This window comes from Mercenaria mercenaria, chromosome 6, assembly GCF_021730395.1.
Source record: "Mercenaria mercenaria strain notata chromosome 6, MADL_Memer_1, whole genome shotgun sequence".
Taxonomy (NCBI): Eukaryota; Metazoa; Mollusca; class Bivalvia; order Venerida; family Veneridae; genus Mercenaria; species Mercenaria mercenaria.
Window position 1 is genome coordinate 68,090,485 of NC_069366.1, and position 24,994 is coordinate 68,115,478.

At 33.9% G+C, this 24,994-nt stretch overlaps 1 protein-coding gene across 2 annotated transcripts in view; it reads right to left on the reverse strand.

The window, feature by feature from the left end:
- LOC123548694 (uncharacterized) overlaps positions 1 to 24,994 on the reverse strand; it is an 82,900-nt gene that overhangs the window by 6,033 nt on the left and 51,873 nt on the right. The window contains exons 2-4 of one of the 2 annotated variants that reach the window (XM_045336175.2): positions 13,027 to 13,090; positions 12,353 to 12,367; positions 804 to 917 (exon numbers count right to left, since the gene is read on the reverse strand). In XM_045336175.2, coding sequence (XP_045192110.1) covers positions 804 to 917; positions 12,353 to 12,367; positions 13,027 to 13,090 — 193 coding nt within the window. The remainder of the gene's footprint in view (positions 1 to 803; positions 918 to 12,352; positions 12,368 to 13,026; positions 13,091 to 24,994) is intronic. The other variant, XM_045336176.2, reaches the window with a different exon arrangement.

Genomic DNA, 24,994 nt, shown 5'->3' on the forward strand with positions numbered 1-24,994 from the left:
GCATAATCAGCATGCAGTGCAATGCATTTCGTTCAAAGTCATATGTCTTATCAGCAATTTACTGAGTGCATCAGGCTTGCTACCTCTCCAGGGCAGCTATTTACGTATTTTGATTGATGTTCATTACTTCAAACAACCAGTTCAAATCATGATTTAATTGTGATATATATTATACTTTCATATTTCATATTAAACCTGCAGAGCACAGTGTAATGCATGGTATTAATAACACATTTATCATACCGGTAGCGGATATATGTTACAATTAAACTGCGAGCAATCACAATCTGAGCTTTTCGTTCACAGAACCAGCTTCCCGTAAAAAATTGGGGAAGCTGACACGCTGGTTGCATTTTAAAGTCTCCTAATAACCCATTTTTTTGTACAATATTTCTCAAACTAGCGGATACATCTCTTCGTTTGAAAGCGTAGGACACACGGCTATGTGTATATGTTTGTCTTGTTTATGTTTTCTTAAATAAATAATCTGAATCTTGTTTCTTTTGAGTTTATAATCATTTGTACTTTCGGAATGTATTCCGTAAAGTAATTTTGAACGCGAACGCGTACATGAAAAAGTATTATATAAATGAGGTTCAAAAATGATAATAGGCTTCTTCCCTTAACAGAGATTAGATGGAAAAATGCATGTGGTTTTCATTTCCGTAATTTAACATAATCAGGTTTAATTTCACTGTACTTTAATAAACAGTCTGAAATTGGCATCACTTATATCGCTAAATAACGAAACCAATTCCTTCCACTGTCAGTAGGGAGTCTGATAAACATAGTTGTCTACTTACTCAGATGCTATTCCAAGCTTGTAGCCTTCATTATGTAGTCTTTGTAACAAAGGAGTAATGTCTGGAAAACTTTTTACCTCCCTTCCTGAAGCGTCACACACTTTGTTCTCTCCCCTGAAAAAGGAAAATCAATTTACTTTATACATACTGGCTGGTTATAAAAATGTTACTTGAAATAACAAATGAAGGCTATCAAAATATGGATGTTTCATTTGATGCAGTGTGACGGCGCGTCTGTACCAATGATTATAAAATAACTGGATTTACTTGTTATTTGAATTTTTTATGTTTATACAAATGATGTCTTAACAATGTTCCAAAACTGATCAAGCAAACAGTGTAAGTCAGGTGAATAATCTAGAGCCATCATGACTCTTTCGTATTGAATATTAGAATCAATTGTACAAAGATTAACTTAAGCGCATACGTTTTTGCGTAACTTGCTTTGTGCCTTTATGTTGCAATGAGTTAACATTAACCATATAAAAGTTTATAAGATATTTTCTAACGATATGTGTGCTTCTGAGAAATATTTTCATTTTAAGCTTCCATATATTCAATTTTTCAAGTGAAATCAAGTGATAATTTTATATCTAAGGACATCACTTGGAACATATTAAATTACTTGGCGTTATAGGGATAGTGATGATTTCCTACTTGCTCTCATTAAAGGTCTTACATTTGACATTTAAACGTGATTCAGACTTATACACTAGTTTTATGAGTTTTCAAGTTTTAAAACTATGTAGATTTGAGTAGAAAGGTATTTGATGATTTTTGGAAAATATTAACACGTATATGTGTTTACTTGTAATCACACTGTCTGTTATTTGCAATCCAATAATATCTGTATGTGGTAAGTGTATTTAACCTTTAGCATGCTAGATAAATTGTCGTCTGCTGGAAATGTCGTCTGCCAAAATTGTAAAGTTCATTCAGTTTGCTCCAAAATTGGAAGAAATATTGTCAGGGTAGCAAACAGCTTGGAACCTGATCAGACGCCGATCTGGTTCCAAGCTGTTTGCATTCGCCTGCAGCAGGCTAAGGGTTAACGAACGCTTCAATTGTTCATTCAGTTGCCTTTTTTAACTTAGTAAGATACGTTGTTCGCTTTATGATGACTAAAATATTGTTTGTGTAATGGAATAAGGTCTTACTGAATATTAATTTGTGCTACAATCATTGAACGAAGCTGGCTATGGTACTTACCTTTTTATCTATATTTAACTTCAGTTAATTTTAAACAACGTTACAAAAAGCAGAAACACCTGCTAGTACATTTCAAACCTAAACTAACTGAGCTATACTACGTTTGTTAGGTATAAAGCAGATAGTGTTACAGTTTTTTCTGAAAAAGCATCTTCACTAAAGTATTTGAATGCTGTCACAAGTAATAATTTAAACATTTATAACTCAGTGGTAGGGTAAGTCTGTTAATAGATTAGAAATATCTTGGCATGATGTGTTCGACGTCAAAAAGATAAAATTTAGTTTCATAAGATGATATCTGTATAAACTTTGATACCCTAAAATGTTTCAAATTCTTAATCTGTAAGACATAACAAGGAGGCATTAAATACGGTTGAAGTATGTACGATAGTATTTTGCGTGTATTATTTTTCGGATGGAAACTAATGATTGAGGTGTAGGTGCAGATATGCATATAATGTCTCTCCTTTGATCTGGCAATCGTTATTAATTTTACATAGATGGTTACTTAGCCAAGTATGTGTTGCAAATTAAGAAATTGACTATATGACCATTGTTTATCTAAACAGAATGTTTTCCCAGACTTTCTGTAAGTGCTGATTATTACAAGGTATAGACTGAGCAAACATATTTAAAATAACAAAAAAGTGTTTCCGTACATTATATTATAAAACAGAAGACTAATCACTTTATAATGAAGATATTTTCGCCAACAGAATCCAAAGGTTGTGAATCTGCCTCTCAAATTGTAAGGCCCGTATTTAAAATATCTATCCCTACCTTAAATTATATGTTTAATTATTGATAAATTTTCTCTTTAATTTATACATAATTTTACTTTAACTGATGTAGGTGTGGTTCAGTATGCCAATACATGTACATATATAGATTAGCGTAGAGAGTTACAAACTATTGAGGCAGCATTTGAGCAGTATGCTGTGCTATGTTCAAAAGTCGCACAAACGTGTTTATCTTAATATTTCTTATTAATTAGTACGCGTTGTGCTCGTGTGTAATCGGCGATCTGTTACACACGCATAGACAGATTAACATAATTATGCTTGCTGTGAAGTTGTTGGTTTTTTTCCACCAATTTCACATATAAAAATTAGATTTACTATTCAAAGGATAATATTGACAAATCGATTTTTAGAATTATCTACAGATTACTGCTAACATACACCGTACATATAAAGGTAATATAACACAACGTATAGTGTTAGAGATAAGAGTAAACATTTCTATGAATTCTCAAATTGTTGTACTAAATAAATTAAATTAAGTTTTGAAACATGTAGCAGTGACATTTAATCATTGCTTAACAAAAATACTACAATGCAGCTACATCTGTGTAAGCTGGTTAAACATATTTTTGTCATAGCAAACGTTCCTTCTAGGGCACATCTATATAAATATATAATGATCATCTTGTAAAATTGTGGTTGCAATGTCTGTTTTAAATATTGGTCATCAGTGTGGGGAACCCCAGGACTGGACGCAAGGACAAGACCATTCTACCTTACTGACATAAATTCGCTTTATTTTTAATCCCCAGCAGTGGCGGAGGGATTATAGGAATGGTCTGGGTCCGTCCTTCCGTCCTTCCGTCCGTAACACTTTCGTGTCCGCTCCATATCTCCTAAACCCCTCGAAGGATTTTCATCAAACTTGGGTCAAATGATCACCTCATCAGGACGATTGCAGAACCATGAGTCAGCCTTGTCGTCAAGTCAAGTCACAACTAAAGGTCAAGGTTTGAGCCGCCATTGTGTCCGCTCTATACCTCCTAAACCCTTGAAGAATTTTAAAACTTGGGTCAATGATCAACTCATCAAGACGAGTGCAGAACCCATGAGTCAGCCATGCCAGTCAAGGTCAAAGTCACAACTCAGGGTCAAAGTTTGAGCCTTCCATTTTGTGTCCGCTCTATATCTCTTAAACCCCTTAAGGAATTTTATAAACTTGGTCAAATGATCACTCATCAAGACGAGCGCAGAAACCCATGATCAGTCATCCGCTCAAGTCAAGGTCACATCTTAGGTCAAAGTTTGAGCTTTCTATTTGTGTCCGCTCTATATCTCCTAACCCCTTGAAGGATTTAATCAAACTTGGGTCAAACGATCACCTCATCAGGCGATTGCAAAGTATGAATCAGCCTGTCGCTCAGGTCAAGGTCACAACTGAAGGTCAAAGGTCTTCCATTCGTGTCGCTCTATATTCCTAAACCCTTGAAGGAATTTATAAAACTTGGTCAAATGATACCCATCAGACGTGTGCAGAAATTATGAGTCAACCAGCCAGCTCAAGTCAAGGTCACAACTAAGGTAGAAGGTTTGAGACTTCCATTTGGTGTCCACTATGTTCTCCTAAACCCTGAAGGATTTTCACAACTTGGTCAAATGATCACTCATCAAGACTCAGGTCGCATTGTCACTCAAGGTCAGGACACAACTGAAGTCAAAGTTTCAGCTCTGTATCTCCTAAACCCCTTGAAGGATTTTCATGAAACTTGGGTCAAATGATCACTTTATCAAGACGTTGTGCAGAAGTCATGAGTCAGCCATGTCAGTTCAAGGTCAAGGTCACAGCTAAAATCAAAGGTTTACCCTTTCACTATCCATAGCAGTGGCGGGGGATTTAGCTGTCGTTCAGACTGCCTTGTTTCTGTTTGATATCCTAATGTAGTGATTTGATGCGCTAACAGTCTATGTCCTCGCACACAACAAACTTAGTGGTCATGACTATAATTTAGTAAATGCACAATCAAACAACGTACAAATTATGCTTTCATATTATTTTGAATAATATTTCTGTTGTCTGTCATCATTTATCTTCAGATTTCAATCAACACTATAGGAAGGGGTTTGCTTATGTTTTACTGTTATTGAAATACGCGATTTTCATTCCACTGTAAATATGTGTACATTCGATTCATACAGAATGTAAAAGAATGGGCTATAAGAAAACACCAATTTTATTAAAAACGTTTGATGAAATCTTAAGCGCTTATTGAATTAAATATCTTCGTACATAGTTTAGCCAAATACTGGAAAATCGTAGATAAAATCGGAGTCTGTCAGCAGTTTACATTTGGCGTATCTAAAAAACTCCGCTTGTCTTTGAGGTTTTGGATAATTCAAAACATTTTCAGTTAATGTGAACTGTAATTGTAGCCAGGCGTCATTTCTGTATCACATATAGAACAAAATGCTAAATGTGCCAGTAACTTTAGTTACAGACAAGTGACTTTCTTTTATTAAAAAGTATGAATTTCCATTGTTTACGTTATGTACCAAATGTATCCCGTGGATAATTCGACAACTACTATTCCATGCAGTCAATATAGTCATTTAAATGTATATTCGGCATATTTTCATTAGTATTTTTGTTGAATTGAAATTTTACATCCTAATTTAAGATTATTATTCTTTTTACATGACAGTAGTGAAACATTGATGTACATAAGATCATACGCCAAACCAAAAATCAAGCATTACCTTTCTAATTTTCAAATGCTGCTGGATTGCACGACACCCGTTGTATCTAGCCAGGAATACAATATTAAAATAGATACTGTACAAACTGTAATAGTCATGTACACTTTAATCCCTGCTTCTGTAAGTAATGCGTCTACCTTATCACTTGACAATTTAACTGGACGTCAGCAAAGTAGGATAATAGATTAAAATGCTTTTCAATTGCTGTATCACTTTACAGATATATGATTAATATTACATGTTTTTCAGTGAAATATCGAAATATTACAGTGACATATATCAGGTATTTTCACAGTGAAAAAAAAACCTTGAATGTATCAAACATCACTTGTAAGAAACTATAAAATGGATAAATGCAGTCATAACATGAAATAAAACATGTAAGATCAAAATATATTTCACTCAAGAACACCATATCATACACTTTCACGAGTGGCTGTTGTACCTGGTGTTCACTCGTGAAAAGATCAATCTTACACTGATACAAATAAATATCCTCTATATCATATTAACATTCGATTCAATATGCATACATTGTAAAAGTTGGTGAAAATAAAAAACAGACTGACAGAAGCAGCTTTCTAGCATAGTTCTGGGAAAACTCAGATATTTTAATGGCAGAAGCCTAGCGTGTAACAGCTCTATGTTAATAGCTTAAGATATTTACTGCAACATAAAAGGTGCAAAGCAGATTACATAATAACTGTCTGCACATTTCAGTCTCATTACATAAGGGTTTGCACAACAAATTTGAAAGCAGAAAAGAGGAAATATTCTAAAATATAGGCGTATTAGCCTGAATCAAAGGGTTTCAGAAATACCCTCTTTTCTGATGAAAATATAGTATTACTCTGAAACAATTTATTTCGGTAACGTCATTGTAAATGCATTCAATCCAAAAGAAATGCATTTCCGACCTATGTTTCATATCAGTGAATAAATACCGGTTAAATGAAAATAATGATTAATTGGATTTGTCTTAAAGTTTCCAACATAAGCGTTATATCTCCATAGGTAAGAAATGATGATGATAACACTTATATTTAAGAGGCCAGCTGGGAAGGAATGAATCAATATGCAACAACAGGTCACTAAGCCTTGACCTTTCCTCCTTTGTTGCATATGAATTTTCCCGTACGCATATTGTCAGTTGTAAATTAATTTATTCGAGTGTATGAATAATAATAATAACTTTATTTTAAGAATGCTTAGTAACTTCACGTATTACGGATTGGATTTCGCCATGGAATGCATTTTCTATTTATTTAACATACATAAATTGGCATACAAGACATTTTGATCAATTCAGACGCCTTCCAATTATTGCACAGACACAATATCATTGTCTTTACATTGAACTAGAATGTTGTTATAGCATTCATAATTTAGTTACCAACTAGATGTTATTTACAATTATCATTTTAAAGAAGCAGGAAGATTTTGTTTTTATTCTCCGTGGATTTAGTTTAATTAATCAAGTATTAATTGCAAAATATGCATAAAAAGCAATATATACTTAGCACGCATTATTTTAAGAAAATATGTATACTGTTTCTAAAAAAATAATGACCTCAAGTAGAAATTGTCGGAACAAAAACGTTGATCATCAAAATACAATTTATTATTTTATCAGCTTTTTATTAAGGTAGAAAAGAGCCGGCCAGACATTTAAATCAAACGCCTTGACATCTCGAAAGACTTGCAAATGTTACGCGCGGTCATATTTGGATTCTATGAAATATGCTTTGCAGTTAAAAGTTAACAGATCCTGCAGATTATTATTCACTCTTGTAAAACTTAGATTTGTTATTGAACATGTTACAATTGTTCTCGTGTCTAACAACAATTATTGTCACTACACTGTGGTTCGGCATGCAGGAAGTCATTTAACAGGTGAAAGAACTGATAGCCAACATATGGTATAACTCTGTCGTTGTAATTTTAACCATCCAAAAGAATTGTGATCAGTCTAGATTGGGTCAAGCCATCCATGCATTATTTCACCATACAAAACATGCGGAAAGGTCGTCCATATAAGCTGGTAAGTCTATGTGCACCGGCGTATGAACACATCTGCGGATGTCTCTAAATTATTTTTTGTACTTGAAAATGTGCTAGAGGGCATGGACAATAGCATCTACTGTCGCCCATGAACAGGCTCAATCAAACCGAGCCTGCAACATTTTCATTTTTGTCGGTGAGCGACTGCGGAGTTTCCACTTTTTCTATTTCATAAGGTTGCGGCTTTAGAATTCAACGAAACAAATAAAGTGCCTGTCAATGGTGAATGATCGTACTTGCTTATCGTTGATCTTACACTGGCAAATACTTTCAAATTTTATACAGAACCTTTACTGGACTCGGTAACATCTATGTAATTGTAATCAGGTATAATTGCCAGATCAAAGGAGGGACATCGTATATGAATCTGTATCTACTTCTGTATCATATAGTGCCATCTACTTCTGTTTATATTAAATAAATGTAGACTGAGACACTTTGACTAACTTTGAAGGGAATCTTCCTGGATTTTTGATGTCTTCATTATTGATGTATTTTTATTTTAAATATAATAGACAAGACGATAGCTTGCTTCAGGAAATGTTCTCATTTATCATGGTATTAGTTATGAAAGTTCATTTAATGAGTTTCACATACCTGTATCTCATTAAATCTGAAAACGTTCAACGAATTAAAAGATAAAAATCCTCCAGATAAATGTGCAGTTTTCATGTCACTAGTATCCAAGAAGAGATATCCAAACGGCTTTTAATCAAAACATCTGGCAAAACGAGGTAGAATATTTGGTTTAATTACATTGATAACAGTCAGGTGATATACAGAATAGACAATTTTTAGAAAAATATTCAAAAAGGTAACTGAGCCAGAGGCTGTGTAACATCATATCCCGTCGTTGCCTGTAAAATAGTTTGTAACCCAAACCGAGAAGAAAATGATGTATAGGTCAATACACATTCCCTACTCCGTTAATTTTATAGCTCCTATGTTTATTGTTTTATAAAAAAAAAAGCTCGACGTCTCTTGTGAAATTCAGATGTAGTATAAGCCTTCTTTCATTCAGCTTCGTTGTTGTAGTTAAGTGTATGTCAAATGTGATACCACTTAATTATTATTATTGTATATGTTTTTAAGGATCTGTGCATATTATTGACGAATATGTGTGCTTTTTATAAGTGGATTGGCAATAGCTGAAATACACAGTTTTGTATAAATATTCAAAACAACAAAAGACGTATAGTAATTATCTTAAGGAAACAGACAATGACCAAGAAAAGAAAAAAAAAACATTCGACTAAATAAAATAAAATAAAAACACTCCAAAATTAGGAAGATGCCACTGAAAGTAAATAAATAATGAATAAATAAATAAAACCATAACGCTATATTAGAAATTAATCGAACAGTACTACCTTTTTATGTTTGTCAAATGTTACACAAATAATAGATACTTTTAGGATGCATGATCATCTAGTTGGACCATCTTTATAAGAATATACAAGAAAGAAATGTATTGCACAAATGGTATTCAATTCGTTTGATAGAAAGCTCTCCTTCCAGAGAGCTTGTTGATTATGTCCAAGTACGAAAACAGTTGCAAAACGCATACAAAAGCAGTTTGACCTAAAATATTCAAACACGGTAACTGAGTGTATCAGTGTATACGAGTGTATACGAGATACTTCTGCTTTTTAAAAACTTGCCGATATATAAAACTAGTATTTGGTAATAATGTTTTAATACTTTTAACCAATTAATATTATATTGTATTTCACGACCATAGCTTTAGATATTCGAAACAGCTAACCAATCGTTAGAAGATATATTTGCATTATTTACACCAAAACATTTCTGCGTAATTACTCCAGAAGTAGCTCATTTTTTTATAGATTTAAAGATCACCATTAGCATCGAAACAATGATTAATGAGTGTAATTTAATTACCAGTGAGTTCACAAAATCGGTCTAAATAATAACTGGCTCTTTTGATCAGTATTTTGGTAAATGGCTAAATGTACATTTTATATGCCGTTTTGCCAATGAATCAGAATCTAAATCACTATAATGTACATATAACACATATATTATTAGATATCATAATAACAGTCTTTACGTACGACCGTTAAAAGTGGACTCAGTGTTGTTGGATTATCTTGTCCAGAGACATTTAGAATCATGGGGAATATTCGAATTTACTAAAACAGAATAATTTCATTTAAGCCAGCGTTAGAACGGGTATGGTTGAGGAATGTCATTACTTCTCATGAACGAACTCGGACAAACGGACAATGTTATTAGTTTGTTTGGATGGGTTGACCTTCACAACCACAAATTTAATTGTACATTTTATTCACAGGACAAACAGAGTCTATTCAGGTATAAGCTTTCCTTGAAATGAAATAAATAGTACTAGAGTAACTTCATAATGTGTGATTAAAATCAACAAGAGCTGTTTCGTAAATCACAAAGCCCTTTATCTCCCCCTATGAAGATTACAAGTAGGCCGAACCTTTCTCCAGTAACTGATCAGAAACCATTCCAAATACATTAACCCTTGTAGTACTGATAAAAAAAACAGAACGATACATTTAATTACCCAAACAACTATTCTATCAAATTTGATAGCCCAAAACTTATATCGATCGTAACAGGGTCTTAAGACCTTGACTTTCAACCTATTCGCCCTCCAAAATTATGGTAATTCATTTATCACAGGCAAGAATTCAACGAAGTTAAAGACATTAGGAGATGCAGAAAGTGTTTGAATTCTCGGGATCAGTGTGACTTTGACCTTAGACCTACTGGCATAAAGGTAATTATAGTCTACTTCTAACTAACTAACTAACCCTATAAAGTTTGATTACAGAAGGCCAAACCTTTCTTGAATTATTAAGCGGAAAACGTTTTCAGTCTAGTGGTTCCTGTGACAACTGTTGACCTACTGACTTCCAGAACATAAGGGATCAATTAATGACATCAGGCAAGCAGCCTCTGAAGTCTGACGTCTGTAGGCCAAAGCTTTCTTTAGTTGTTTGGCTTAAACCGTTTTCAGCCTCACGACCATAGGGACATTGACCTTTGACCTAATTATTCTCAATACAAAAGGATTCATCTATTGACAACAGGCAATCATCATATGAAGTTTGGCTGTTGCGAGACCAAGTATTCTCTAGTTATGGATCGGACACCAAATGGTCTATCGACCAGCCAGCAGTGAGCTAAACAATACACCACCTTTTATTCGAAGGGTGGGGCATCATAAATAACACTCATGAATCAGTTCTCGACAATATAATTTAGTATATAAAGGTTCTCTGTCATGTACATCCACTACTTAAAACGACCAATTCGTTTAATTTAATGCTGAGTAAGTGCTATCGCATTCTGATCAACAATGTTAGTCTGTTCAAAGTAACATCTTTCTATATATTCGACAATGCTAGATAAGTCAAGGTAACATCTCTTAAGATAATCAAGACGTTCACGAAATACAGCTTATATTTCTTTCTGGAATGCTTTCCTTGTTTACTTAACATACATAAACTGGCTTGCATGAGCAATTGATAAATTCAGGCGTCTACAAGTCATTGAACAGACACATTACTTCACTCGTTAAATTGAGAAAGATCGTTTTCATTATAGTTTGTATTTTATGCATAATCTGTTTTCACTCATCCATTACCTTAATATTTTGTTAAACTTTGCTAGTACAATGTAGATTGTTTTAATGATTAATGTTTTATAATGTAACTTGTGAATACATTTTGTCTGTACTTAAAGCCAATTACCTCCAGACATAAAACTATCTGCAATTTTGAGGAAAAAACTTGTATATCATAAGCCGTGTTTCATCTCCTAAAATGCCACGCATAGGATTTGACGACAGTCGATACATGTTCATGTTACTGGTGATCAGGTCTTACCGTAGTGTCATCGTGCATTGCAATCAGATGGCATTTCGTTTTATAGGCAAACTGACATAGGAAATGTACGTCGCCGGGAAATGTGTTTATTTTAGGGATAACGCATGTTTTCGTGTTATAACATCTGCAGAATCCCGAGGGATTCTGAAGATGTTATAACAGGAAATGAACATGCGCTAAAGTTTGCGCTTTGCCACGGAATACGCAAATATAAAAAGGTGTTTTAACAGCAAGTGAGTGCGAGAATCTCTCAGTATCAGTTTTGCTCCCGCAAAATATTATTTGTATTGTAAACGTTAATTCTCTAATTAAATATTTACTTTTGTATCTCGCAAAAAAACTTATTGCAAGTTAGGCTAAAGTTCTATTTAGCCCATAGCTGCAGCATATATACTGTTATATTATATAAAATGCACATATCATCTGTGTATTTTCTTGCTGAACGAACACATATAGTCCTAAACTTATACAAACATAAACAATGAAATTTGCATGCAATGAGAGCTGCAAAGGAGATGCCAGCGCATGCATTCATCTACTGACTAATCAACAGGGTTATTACAAACAATCTTGCTTTTTTTCTCCATATTTGACAATCTTGTCGCTGTCCCTGCATGCATTACTTATAATAAATTTCGATATTAAGAAATAAGATATATACATAATAGCCTTACAGAAGTGTTAAATGTGGAAAATATCCTATGATTTTATAAAGCATGGCGTGCATTTTATTGATTTCAATACACAAAATCAACATATGCAATGCTTGCTGTTTTGTAAATGTCTTAATCAATGCGAAAGTAATTACTGATATACATGTACATTGCATGCAATATGCAAGGAGCACGCTTGCGCTGCATAGTATTTGAAATGCATGTTTATGTGATTATAACATACGTACCTTAATGTCTTTCCACTACAGGAAACATAAAAGTGTTTATTTGAAGATAATTAGATATTCAAATGAGGAAATTACTCTTTATTGTTGCTTAATTTCAAGTCAAAGCTTTAACTTTTATTGTTGAAATCATGTACTTAAGAGTTATTATGATAATCTAACTTAATCATTGTCAAAAGATAAGTTTAAGATATGAATGAAATGAACTTCTGTGAAAAATAAAAATAAACATAATTTATGAGTAGAGATCACTCTTCACTGTAAGTAGTAGTTAATTGGAAAATGGGTTCAAAACCAACTTGGAACAATTTCAAACGAACCAGTAAGTATTCGTCAACACGAACTGTGAACAAGCTAAGACATATAACCAAACTCAAAATACAAATTACAGATTGAAAAAATTAGACACCCGCTTAAACCAGTCAGTTTAGTTAATATTGATTTATTAAAGCTCGATTGTGACGAAAGCTTCGAACTTATTTTAACCACTTTTGAGTCTAACTTCCTGGAAAAAGCTAGTACTGATGTCATATGAGAAGGCATGGACGTGATCTATTGAGGCTCAGTTGAGAACATGCATGTTTCATTTTGCAAACATTTCCGATTTTCCTACACTTAGTTGTATATCTGTCTCACAATTCATGTTGACAAACACAGCGATTGAATTATTCACTTACACGTGTTTGAACGGTAGCTCTATGTTCATCCCTCTGTCCACCCAGAACGGCCATAATGTGTAGTCTGAAATATAAACAAAATATGTGTTGGTAGGCATAACAATTAATTATTTGTGATCATCATAGACATCAATTTTCGATAATAAAATCTCACGAAACGATATAGCTATAATGTAACTATGTAAAGATGTTATCTAAGGTTTATTACACAGAGCATTACTTTTCAAACGAATCAACTCGCATTAGAATGTTATGCAATCTCAGAATTTCATCTTAATAAAATTTATATTTCAGACTGGATATAAAACGAGATACAAAAACTCGAACTGCATCAAACAGGTCAATGGGATATAGTAAAGACTTTGAAGGGGTCTTAGTATACATGTAGGATAAGCTGAACTGCTGAGTTAATGTAAAGTGTTCTAATTTTGCAAAGCAGAAAATCAAATATGTGTTAGTTTTACAAAACTTTAAACTGCCATTGAATGCAATGTGTTAACAAACTGAACTAGATGTACTTCAAACTTATACAATGAAAAATGTATATCCGACTTTTGCTTATTGTCGCTAACTGTCGTTAATTGTCGGTATGTGTTTGAAATCTGCAGTTTAGATTCAACAACCATCCAAAGAAAAATTACATAGGTATTTATCTGGATCATTGCTTAACATAGCCGACATTACTCTTCACAACCCATGAAAAGTGATGTGTTAATTGAGAGGCTGTTAATACAATGTGCATCTTTTCATGTCAGGAGACCTCTAATTCTAGGTCATGTTTAAAGGCAAACATCTTTCATTGATGTTTCTAGAACAAAAATTCACATTTATTATGTTAGTAACTATTTTTGTTGCCACATCAGCAAAAACTACTATTTAAGCATCTGTAAGATGTGTTAAGTATTTATTGACACTATTACTTTAAAATAATATTTCTGTCTACATACTTCAGAGCCGTGCCGTGAATTACAATATTTCATTATGACTTCTGTGGTTTTTCTTTGTTTGGTAAATGGAACTGCTAATTACCGTGTTTAATGAGAATATTTGTGTTGCTGATGATGAAGAGGAGAGATATATGTCATTCTCAAATAATGCAGAGTCTATGCTTTCCAGATGAACTTCAGTAATAGTAATAGTAACTTAGTGTTTGGATCCAAGAATTATTTATGCCATTTGCAGTTTTGAGCGGCAACTAACGTTAGGACATCTAGGTCTGGTGTTCAAAGTTAGCCACAGAGCTACAAGACAACTTCGCATCGTGGCGCTATGTAGAGCTTCGTTACTAGAGCTTTTGCTTAAGAGGGTTTGTAGCTCAATGGTGCTTGAAGAAGCTTATAAGATAGGAAAAGAATGGATAACCAGATGTCGCAAAAGAGGTATAAATGAAAGTGCGGACCGTAGCGGAAATACAAGCTATCATCCGCGCCCTCTAGCGCCGTGTTGAGCAGAACCCTTTATTTACACATGCTATAAGAACACAAATACATTTTAGAGACATCCGTACATATATTCATACAGTGGTCATATGGAACCTTCAGTGATACACAGAGTGCAATTACAAGACAAGAGGGCAAAGATGGCCCTAGGTAGCTCACCTGAGAAACTCAACATATTAAACAGTGTAAACATGTTTGACCTAGTGATTTCATGGAAAAAAATATTTTGACCAATTATCATTAAAATTGGAGCAAAAATCTTGAGTATAAGTAAGCACTTTCTTTGATTTGACCAAGTGACCTAGTTTTTGACCAAGATGACCCATATTCGAACTTGACCTAGATTTCATCAAGGCTATCATTCTGACCAAATTTCATGAAGATCAATTGAAAAATACAGCCTCTATCGCATACACAAGGTTTTTCTTTGATTTGACCTAGTGACCTAGTTTTTGATCTCAAACTACCCATATTCGAACTTGACCTAGATTTCATCAAGGCAACCATTCTGACATGAAGATCATGAAGATCAGTTGAAAAAAAATAGCCTCTATCGCATACACAAGGTTTTTCTTTGATTTGATCTAGTTACCTACTTTTTTACCCAGATGACCCATATTCGAACTTGACCTAGATTTCATCAAGGCTATCATTCTGACCAATTTCATGAAGATCAATTGAAAAATACAGCCTCTATTGCATACAGAAGGGTTTTCTTTGATTTGACCTAGTGACTTATTTTTTGATCCAAGATGACCCATAAACAAATTTAATGTAGATTTCATCAAGGCAATCATTTTGACCAAATTTCATGAAGATCAATTGAAAAATACAGCCTCAATCGCATACACAAGGTTTTTGACCTAGTGACCTACTTTTTGACCCAAGATGACCCATATTCAAATGTGACTTAGATTTCATCAAGCCAATCATTCTGACTTAATTTCAGGAAAATCAATTGAAAAATAAAGCCTCTATCGCATACACAAAGTTTTTCTTTGATTTGACCAAGTGACCCCAGATGACCCATATTCAAATCTGACCTAGATTTCATCAATGCAATCATTCTGACCATATTTCATGAAGATCAATTGAAAAATACAGCCTCTATCGCATACACAAGGTTTTTCTTTGATTTGACCTAGTGACCTACTTTTTGACCAAAGATGACCCATTTTCAAATTCGGCCTAGATTTCATTAAGGTTATCATTTTGCCTTAATTTCAGGAAGATCAATTGAAAAGTACAGCCTCTATCGCATATACAAGCTTTTCCTTTGATTTGACCTTGTGACCTAGTTTGTGACCCCAGATGACCCGTTTTCGAACTTGACCTAGATTTCATCAAGGCAATCATTCTGTCTAAAATTTATGAAGATTAATTGAAAAATACAGCCTCTATCGCATACACAAGGTTTTTCTTTTATTTGACCTAGTGACCTACTTTTTGACCCCAGATGATCCATTTTCAAATCAGTTAAGATTTCATCAAGGTAAATCATTTCATGGATCCATAATAGATTCTTGAATGTATAATTGATGTGACAAAACATTCAGCTCCTATTAACGCAATACATTAAACGATTTTAAATTAATTTGAGTTTAACTATTTTTAATGACTATTTAGTACTAGTAGTCTCATTTAATTTAACCATGAAGTTTTGAAAACTATAAAATTCCAATCAACTCAGTAGATCGAATGTTTTGTGAACACGGGGCCAGATGACCGATTTTCAAACTCGGCCTAGATTTTATCAAGGTTATTATTCTGACAAAAATTCATGAAGATTATTTGAAAAATACAGCCTCTATCGCATACACAAGGTTTTTATTTGATTTGACCTAGTGACCTAGTATTTGACCCCAAATGAACCATTTTCGAACTCGGCCTAGATTTCATCAAGGTAATCATTCTGACTAAAATTCATGAAGATAAATTGAAAATTACAGCCTCTATCGCAGCATACACAAGGTTTTTCTTTGATTTGACCTAGTGACCTAGTTTTTGACCCCAGATGACCCATTTTCAATCTCGGCCCCCTAGATTTCATCAAGATAATCATTCTGACCAAACTCCATGAAGATCAGTTGAAAAATACAGCCTCTATCGCATACACAAGCTAAATGTTGACAGACGACAGACAGACGCGGACGCCGGACATCGAGCGATCAGAAAAACTCACCTCAGGTGAGCTAAAAAGTAGAGTATGGTCCCAAGTTGAAATAATGGGTTTGCCTAAAACGATAACCTAACAAGCTTTAGTATGGAGAGAGGTTCTGATGTTATGCAACTCGCATATCACAGAACTGCCAAAAGACGAAATTAAAAAGCAAGCACCATATCCAGGGGCTAATTAGACAATTCTAAAGCAGTAGTATTGGAAACACCCAAGCCACAATATTCAACCTGAAAAAGTAAGCACCTCACTAACACAAAATAAATAGATCGTAATATTACATCGCAAACGCGATGGTACGATGGTGATAACGCGATGGTACGATGATGAAAACGCGATGGCACGATGGTGAAAACGCGATGGTACGATGAAGAAAACGCGATGGTACGATGATACGATGGTGAAAACGCAATGGTACGATGACGAAAACGCGATATTACATCGACATTTCATCATCGTTTCATCGCGTTTTCACCATCGTACCATCGTTGTTTCATCATCGTGCCATCGCACCATCGCGTTTTCGTCATCGCACCATCGTACATCGCGGTTTAGGATTCCATAAAAAGTCACGATTGTCCAAACGGAACACCGTAAAATATAGCATCCGTTACTCATGGAAACCTCCGGTTCTGTTTATTTTGAAATCATTATCATAATCATATTAGTCAGTCAGAAGTCTGTTGAAAAGAAACTTACAGTTCCCAGAATCATAAACAGGTATGGATAAAGTTGCGCTGTGACTTTCTGTTGTATAAGAGGCCGAGTTTTCAAAGCAGTCCTGTTGAAATTACTTGACAAAACTGAATGGTCTTTGAATGACTTATTTCCATGCTGTATCTAACCCAGAGAACTGAACATCAAATCTTTACTATATATCATCTGTTGGTGAAAGTACACAAAAATGATCTGTGTGATATGTCCCGGTTCCTTCAGCACTTGATTCAATCAAGGAAAACCAATAAGTTTTTCTTTGATAACAAACTTGAACATATCTTAATGTTCGTTATAATCAAACCAAGAAAGCGCCTGTTTTGAAACGCGAGAAGATAAAGGATAAGATTACGGGAATCGCGATGACCTCGATGAGGTATACATAACCGACAGATAATCTTTTGGAATTCCGTCATTAAAATGCTGTGAAAATATTCAAACGTGAAGAAACTGGATCAGTGGATTGATATTGCTTGAAACCTCATTATCAACCATCTATAATTTCTTATGTAGAAGTTGGGCAATTAGCAGACAAATCAGTAATTGCTAACATATGTTTTCATTCTTAACAAGTTTTTGACTATATAATAATTATTCTTCAATGCATTGTTGATCATGGTCAGTATGTACATTCTGTTTACGATGAACGACATAAACACAGACTGTTTTGTTTCATTTTTTTTTTCAAATAAGAAAAATCAACAACAACACGTGTAGCGTTTGTTCATAGATAATAGAGTGTTTGAGATTTCAACCTTCGCCTTCCCCTTCAACGTCTCTTGCGAAGTTAACGTATAAAGTTGAAGTTCGATTAAAATTCCTTGAGATTTCAAACATTAGAATGAACCTTACTTCTTTTAATCCGCCCATTCAATTTATCCGTAATTATGATCGTTTTTTTCGTGCATTTTGATACAAATTGTCCGAAAGGGCAGGAATTTTACATGCGGCTTTAGAATTGAAAAAAATGAAAATTGAATAAAAAAAAACATTTTAATTAATATAATCATCGCATGGATATTAGAGCGATTACCAAAAAGAAAAAGAAATCAGACGATAAAACAATGTGAACAATATAAAAAATCGTTAGTGTTGCTCCAAACATTTAGGTTTTATATAAAATTATGTCAGTATAGTCAGTATACAATGCACGATTGTAAATCATACATGAGAGGAAATAAAAATGATTATTACATACCTAAAATTATTTTCCATTGGGTTTCAATGGACCGCGATCGTGCAATATTTTTCCATATCATGACGTTGAACGCTTTCATATCGGACTAGTCCCAATCCGTGACTCTAGTTACCTCCCCTGACGGTGCGTCCATTGCGGATCTCGTTTCTTTAGATTTTTTGTTGCTATTGTGTGTTTGTTTAATTTGTAATTTATGCAACATTTTGTTTACTTTTACACTTTGATTAATCTGACCTATTAGATACTGGCATGCAGTAATTTATCAGACTGAAATGAAATGAAAGTTATAATTACGTCATGAGTTGGACTAATAAATATGGAATTGTTTCTTAACGTTGTAATGGAAATAATCGCGTGACGTCCATGGCGTCCACGCGCACGTTGCGACAAAAAGTTGACGTCATTTTCGCGGAAAATATTAATGCGCGTCAGTTTGATTTGTTAATTGCGTTTTCGGAGAATTTTTTTCCGTATTTTTTCCTGTCTTTCGTGACAGAACGATAATTTAGATATAAATTATTCATTTGATAGTGGATATGTAATAAAAAGGTTATCAACTTTGTATGTGGATATATGCACTCGTTCTTTCGCAGACAATATTGCGCTCCTAAGTCGCGCAATATTACCGCTGCAGAACTCGTGCATATTTCCACATACAAAGTTGATAACCTATTATGATCATATCAAAGTGATAATGACACTCTGTATGACTCTGTATAATGCCAAACTCTCAGACAGCACAATATGATTTTAATATACAATATATAATTCAATATACTATATACTAAGTAAAGCATCTGCGGATCCAGGAATTTTGGTTAGAGGGACACCAACATTAAAGAGGGGGTCACCCATTTCAGTGGGGTGAGGGGGGAGGGGTAGGGTAGGGTCACCCCGAGTTTCAAGACCTACTTTCTTTGTAAAATGTAAGAAACAAAGGGGGAATTAACCCACAATGTCCCTCTGCCAGGCTCTGGTTTCGTGCATTTAAAGAATGGAGTTATCCCATACGGCTAACAGGAAACGTCTCTCATCATGATATCATTTATTTGAAATTATCTGATACTTCAAAAGAATTTCCGTCTTACTAATACCATTTTATGTTTATGATTAAAACGCAATTGTCGTATTAAGTGTCCGACAGAAACAGATTGATTTTATTTGGATGTGAAAATAAAATGTTCCACCAAATGATAATCGCGCGTAATTATTTATTTTTCAAGTAAAATGACTGTCATGCCATGTGCCTCCATCCAGATTTCAGTCTTTGGTGCCGATTATGTGGACAGAGTAGATGTAAAAAGAATCAAGTTTCGACTTTCGTGATATCACATCTTCGGACGTTCAAAACTTCACTTCATACGACAAAAAGGCCCATCTGGTATAATCGATACCGCCTGGGGACACAAATATGCCGTAGAAGTTAAAGTTTGAACAAAATCTCAAAGTTGCTCAAAATCAGTTGATAACTTCATACTTCCAGGTTTAATTCAATGTATTTAGTTAAAATCATTAGCCATACAAAACTTCATTATTCTTATACCTATTGATAGTGTTTCGCATCAAATTTAGTCTAATTATATATATGGATAACCAAATAACTTAATAAGCAGAAATCCTGAAACTAAGCTTTTTATTTCGCATAGTAATAAAGGGAAGTCTTAGGCTTACGTGATATTACATAGAAAACTTTAGTAGCAACGTGTGATATAAATGTAATACACGCATATCGGTGACGTTTTACCCAAAATATATATGAGAGACGTTGAAGGGGAAGGCGAAGTTTGAAATCTCAAACTCTCTATTTATTAACTTCCAACGTTTTGGCGTTAAGCCTTCCTCAGGGAAGAATAACACTAAAAACAACGGACGTGACGTCGTTAATCAACGTCGCGTAAAAAGGCGGTAAAATGTATACAAAGTTTAGATCTACATTATTTACAATGTTAAATAAATTAAAAATAACGTTCCTTTAAACGGATTTAACAAACATACCGAGTAAATTGTCGGATAGTGTTTATACAAAATTTCCTTTACTTATGTATATAAAAAGCAGAAATAGGAAAAAACAACGATATACTCGGCATTACATATCTATATATGTAGATCAATACAATTAGCTGATTGGTCAATTAATATCAAATAAAACTTTAGAATTTAAACCATCTGGATAGAGCGTTTTCAGTTTATGTATCCACACTGTTTCTTTGCAGAGACGATCAATGTCATTTCTTACAACATCAATAGGCCATTTTTTTTTCAGAATACAGAGAAAGTAGAAACTCTACCGGTCGCCCACATAGACACACATATCAATGTTGCAAAGTTTGATTGATCCTGTTCAAGTAGGGCACCTAGTATCGTGCACGTCTTCTAAGAAGCCTCAACATTTACGGCCAGGCTTGCTCTGACCGATATTCAAAAGTTCATGTGTAATTGTAGTATTTATATCAAAGTTTACCCTAAAAAAAAATTTCAAGGTTGAACTAACATAAATCGGTTTTTATCGCGTCAATCATTGTATTAGGGAAGAAAGTCGTAAAATAATACGTGTGTTATCGTGAAACATGAGAGGTAAGCCGCACATATCGTACAATGATAGGATCTAGAAAGCAATGAAAACTGTTGCTCGGTTTCTCGCTTCCTTTATTTTATGTAAGGTACGGTTTTATATCTATGTACCTGCCTAGAAAAGCCTGATTTTTGGTTTGATAACATGAAAATCTTTATCGTATTAAATGGTGTTTATTAAAAATGTTGATGAGTTTAAGCAATCGTGTTGAGTAAAACCTACTATTAATTCATCTGTGCTGCTTAACTGTGCACCAAGAAAATTGAAGTACAGTAATATAATGATTATTTTGTGACGTGCTTCGTTGGTATTTTGTTATGCACGTTTGCTCTCCCGTGAGGTTTTCACTATAAAAATATAAATATAAACGTAAATGAATATGAAACATAAGCTTGACAGTAAAGAAAAAAGATAAAACTATTATCTGTTTCCCCATATGTTTTTCCGTACATTTGAATCATCATTTTATATAAAAATGATAAAATATCCTTCGAAAAAAACGTTTTGCAAATTAACAACATACCTTAAATCCCTTTTTGTCTACAATTCTGAAGACATTAAACACATATTTTGGACAGATGTAATAGTAAACTCATTACTGTTAATCACGTCAGACACGTACACTATTAATAATGTGCATCAGCTATTTGATGTTGCATTAGACAAAAAAAATCTTTTCATCACAAAATGTTACGTTTCCCGTGGGACTAGGCCCTAACTTTTGCTAAACTCTTTTCAGTTTCCACTTCGTTTATCGCAAAGTAAGACATTATCATAATCTTTAAAAACGTATGGCAGGACCTGTCAAAACATTTAAAGAAACTATTTTTGCGTCTGCCACTTTATTTGATAGGAAAACTGCGTCACGTCTCACCGGGTTCTGTTGGATGCAACTCAAAGAACTTGTTTTGCTATTGTTATCTATATTGTATTATGAAAAAGCTTTCTCCAGATTGCATCTGTAGGAAAATCTACCGTTCCAAAATTCCTTCTTACGTATATACAATATACATGTATCGTTGCAGCTCAGGAGAAGAGAAATATATATTTACCTTGCTCTCATCTCTCATCATGTCACAACTTTCTACCTTTAAGCACTTTATAAATTACATTACGCATCTTTTTTTACTTCCGTACTTGCTGCGTCAGTGACTAAGATATTCGCATGAGCATAATTCATCGCAGGAAACATTTTGTTTCGTCAAGACAATCAGATATGCCTATTTCAAAGCTCAACAGGAGACAAAATTAATGCTGTCTTTGTATGATATTCTGAAATACCAATAAACCGTTTGAATAACACTAGAATCATTTGGTAAGAAATTCTATTATTGCAGAGTCAGACGTTTTTTTTTACAATTTCAAAGACGCATAGTAATAGTAATAGACGCATAGAGTTGCCGTAAATTAAGTTTCAATCTCTTCATCAGTTGTAAAAACACTGCGTCATGTTTTCTTACTTTCTACCTATGTCCCTCGATTCCGACTTTGTATTTTACAAAATGTTACTGTAGCGTTGCAACTCAGGTAGTTAACAGAGAGCTTCACATTTGACTTAAGTGCATGGTACCTCGGTCCATTTAGACATTCAATCACACATGTCACTTCATCATATTTAGCATCACCGTTATGTCTGCAAATTTGCATATAAAATCTGGAAAGTAGATCCCCAGGAAGCACCGAGAACATGGCAAACAGGGAAAATTGCAGACTAGGTTTGATTGAGTCTGTTCATGAGCAGTAATGGAAAATGCAGCACTGCCCACGCCCCCTAGCCCCGGCTTAATCTTCAAATCTAAATGAGTTGAAATCAATGTTCCCGAAGGACCAGAAAATATATCAACACTTTCGTAAGTGTTATAAGCCTCAATTTGATTTATTTGTAAATCACACCGACACGAGTCATGGGCAATCAACTTTATAGTCTTCCATGACATAGTTTTTACTAAAACATTTGTTTGGCATTCAAAATTGTTTATTTCTATTGCACTGAAATATTACGGAGTTATCAATTACAGCAGACTTTGAAGCAAGTTTAGGAAACTAACTTAGACATAGATTGTATCTAAATATCTAAATACCAATTTTGAAATTTGTTTTCGTACTGATATGAAAGATTCTTGCTTCCAAGGAGGTATCTTAGGTAATATTTAATATATCGCTATCTTCTCCGTGCTGTGAATAATCGTTTATATCACATTTAGGCTCCACAGAACATCCTTTGGGGTATTTTTGCCAATAAAATTTCCTCAGGTAGAAAGCTTATTTTGTGGTTAAAACGTTTCATTTTCTTTGTTGGGTTCTTTCAGATTAATATACATTAAGATTGTTATCAATAACATTTTTATACTCAGTGTTATAAAAATATGAAACATAAAACAACGCCAATATGCCAACAGTTTTCTGGCTTTTACATTTCTGATTCATATCAAGTTTTTATGCATCGAGCAGTGCAGCAAATGGAAAACGTTCTGCAACTTTAGTTTTAATTATAATAAATCATAGCAACTAACGCACCGTTCTGATATCTGCATAATTTTTTCCAAGTAGTCCAAACAAACAAAAAGCTAGCGAAAGTTGGACTGTTACACCCGCTTGTAATTTATTATGTATATCAAACAGGTAAGAAAGTGTAATTCTGGAATAAATCTGGTATAATAATAATTATAATAATAATAATAATAATAATAATAATAATAATAATAATAATAATTCGTCACCAATGATATAGCGAGATCGGGAACAAAATAACTTACGGGCTAGCAATTTTGTTCCATATAATATTTATATTCATTGCTTACACGCTGTCTAAAAGAAGGACTAATGCAGAACAACGCACAGTATTTTTGTCTTTATTTCGTGTCATTAGTCGAACTATTGTCGGCCTCATTTGATTAATAAAAGTATAAGAAGCGCAACAAATCATGGAAATGACTGTATCAGGTCTGTGATGCCTCTAGCAACTTGTGATACACATTAATAACATTGACTACATCTTCTGGATAAAATGTAGTTGCAGATTTAAAACGTAAACTCCTAAAATTTAAGAGATGCATTAATACAAAAACTGTTGTAGAAACGAAATTGCAAATAGATACCCTAATCCTTTATTACCGATATAACATGAAAAGCAAAATATATGCCTTCCTCCGTCTTAATGCTGACTTTTTTTTGCGTATGCATCTTGTTTGAGCTCTGCAATCCACGAAAATGTAAGGAAAACAGATTAATTTCAAGGTCACTTCAGAATTCATTCATTGTTTTTGCTAAATCTTGTCTTGTCTTGAAGAGGTTTTACCTGTAAAAATCTCATTGAGAGGTATATTATACTTGACAAATTACAGTTGTGTTTAAGTCATTTAGTAACTACTTCACATTCCATCACAAGTCGATGGCTCGAAAAAATCATTATCAGGAAACGGCGATTACCAGTCTTTGTAATTGCATAACATCAAACAGATCTAGGATGAGAGAGGTATGAATTCGTCTAGTGTGCCATTGGTCACAATGGAAAATGTTGCAAAAGAAGTGTTAACATCAAAAGAAAAGTAGATACATAATTAGCCTAAATGGTTTTATGATTAACTAGAAACACTTTCAGAAGTACAAAATAATTTTGTTTTTCTTTTGCTAAACGTAGTATGAAGTACTTTACCATAAAATCGGTCAATCCCTTCAAATATTCAGTCATTGTTTTATTGGATATGTGTATGCGACAGAAATACAAAACCCTTATATAACAAGGTAGCATGACGTAAACAGTGTAAATACTTAAAATAATACGGCATCTGACTGTGTCTCAAATAATGCCAAATAGGCACCCCGGGCCTTCCTTCACCGTTAATGCTGAGAAGCCGGCAAATGAATCA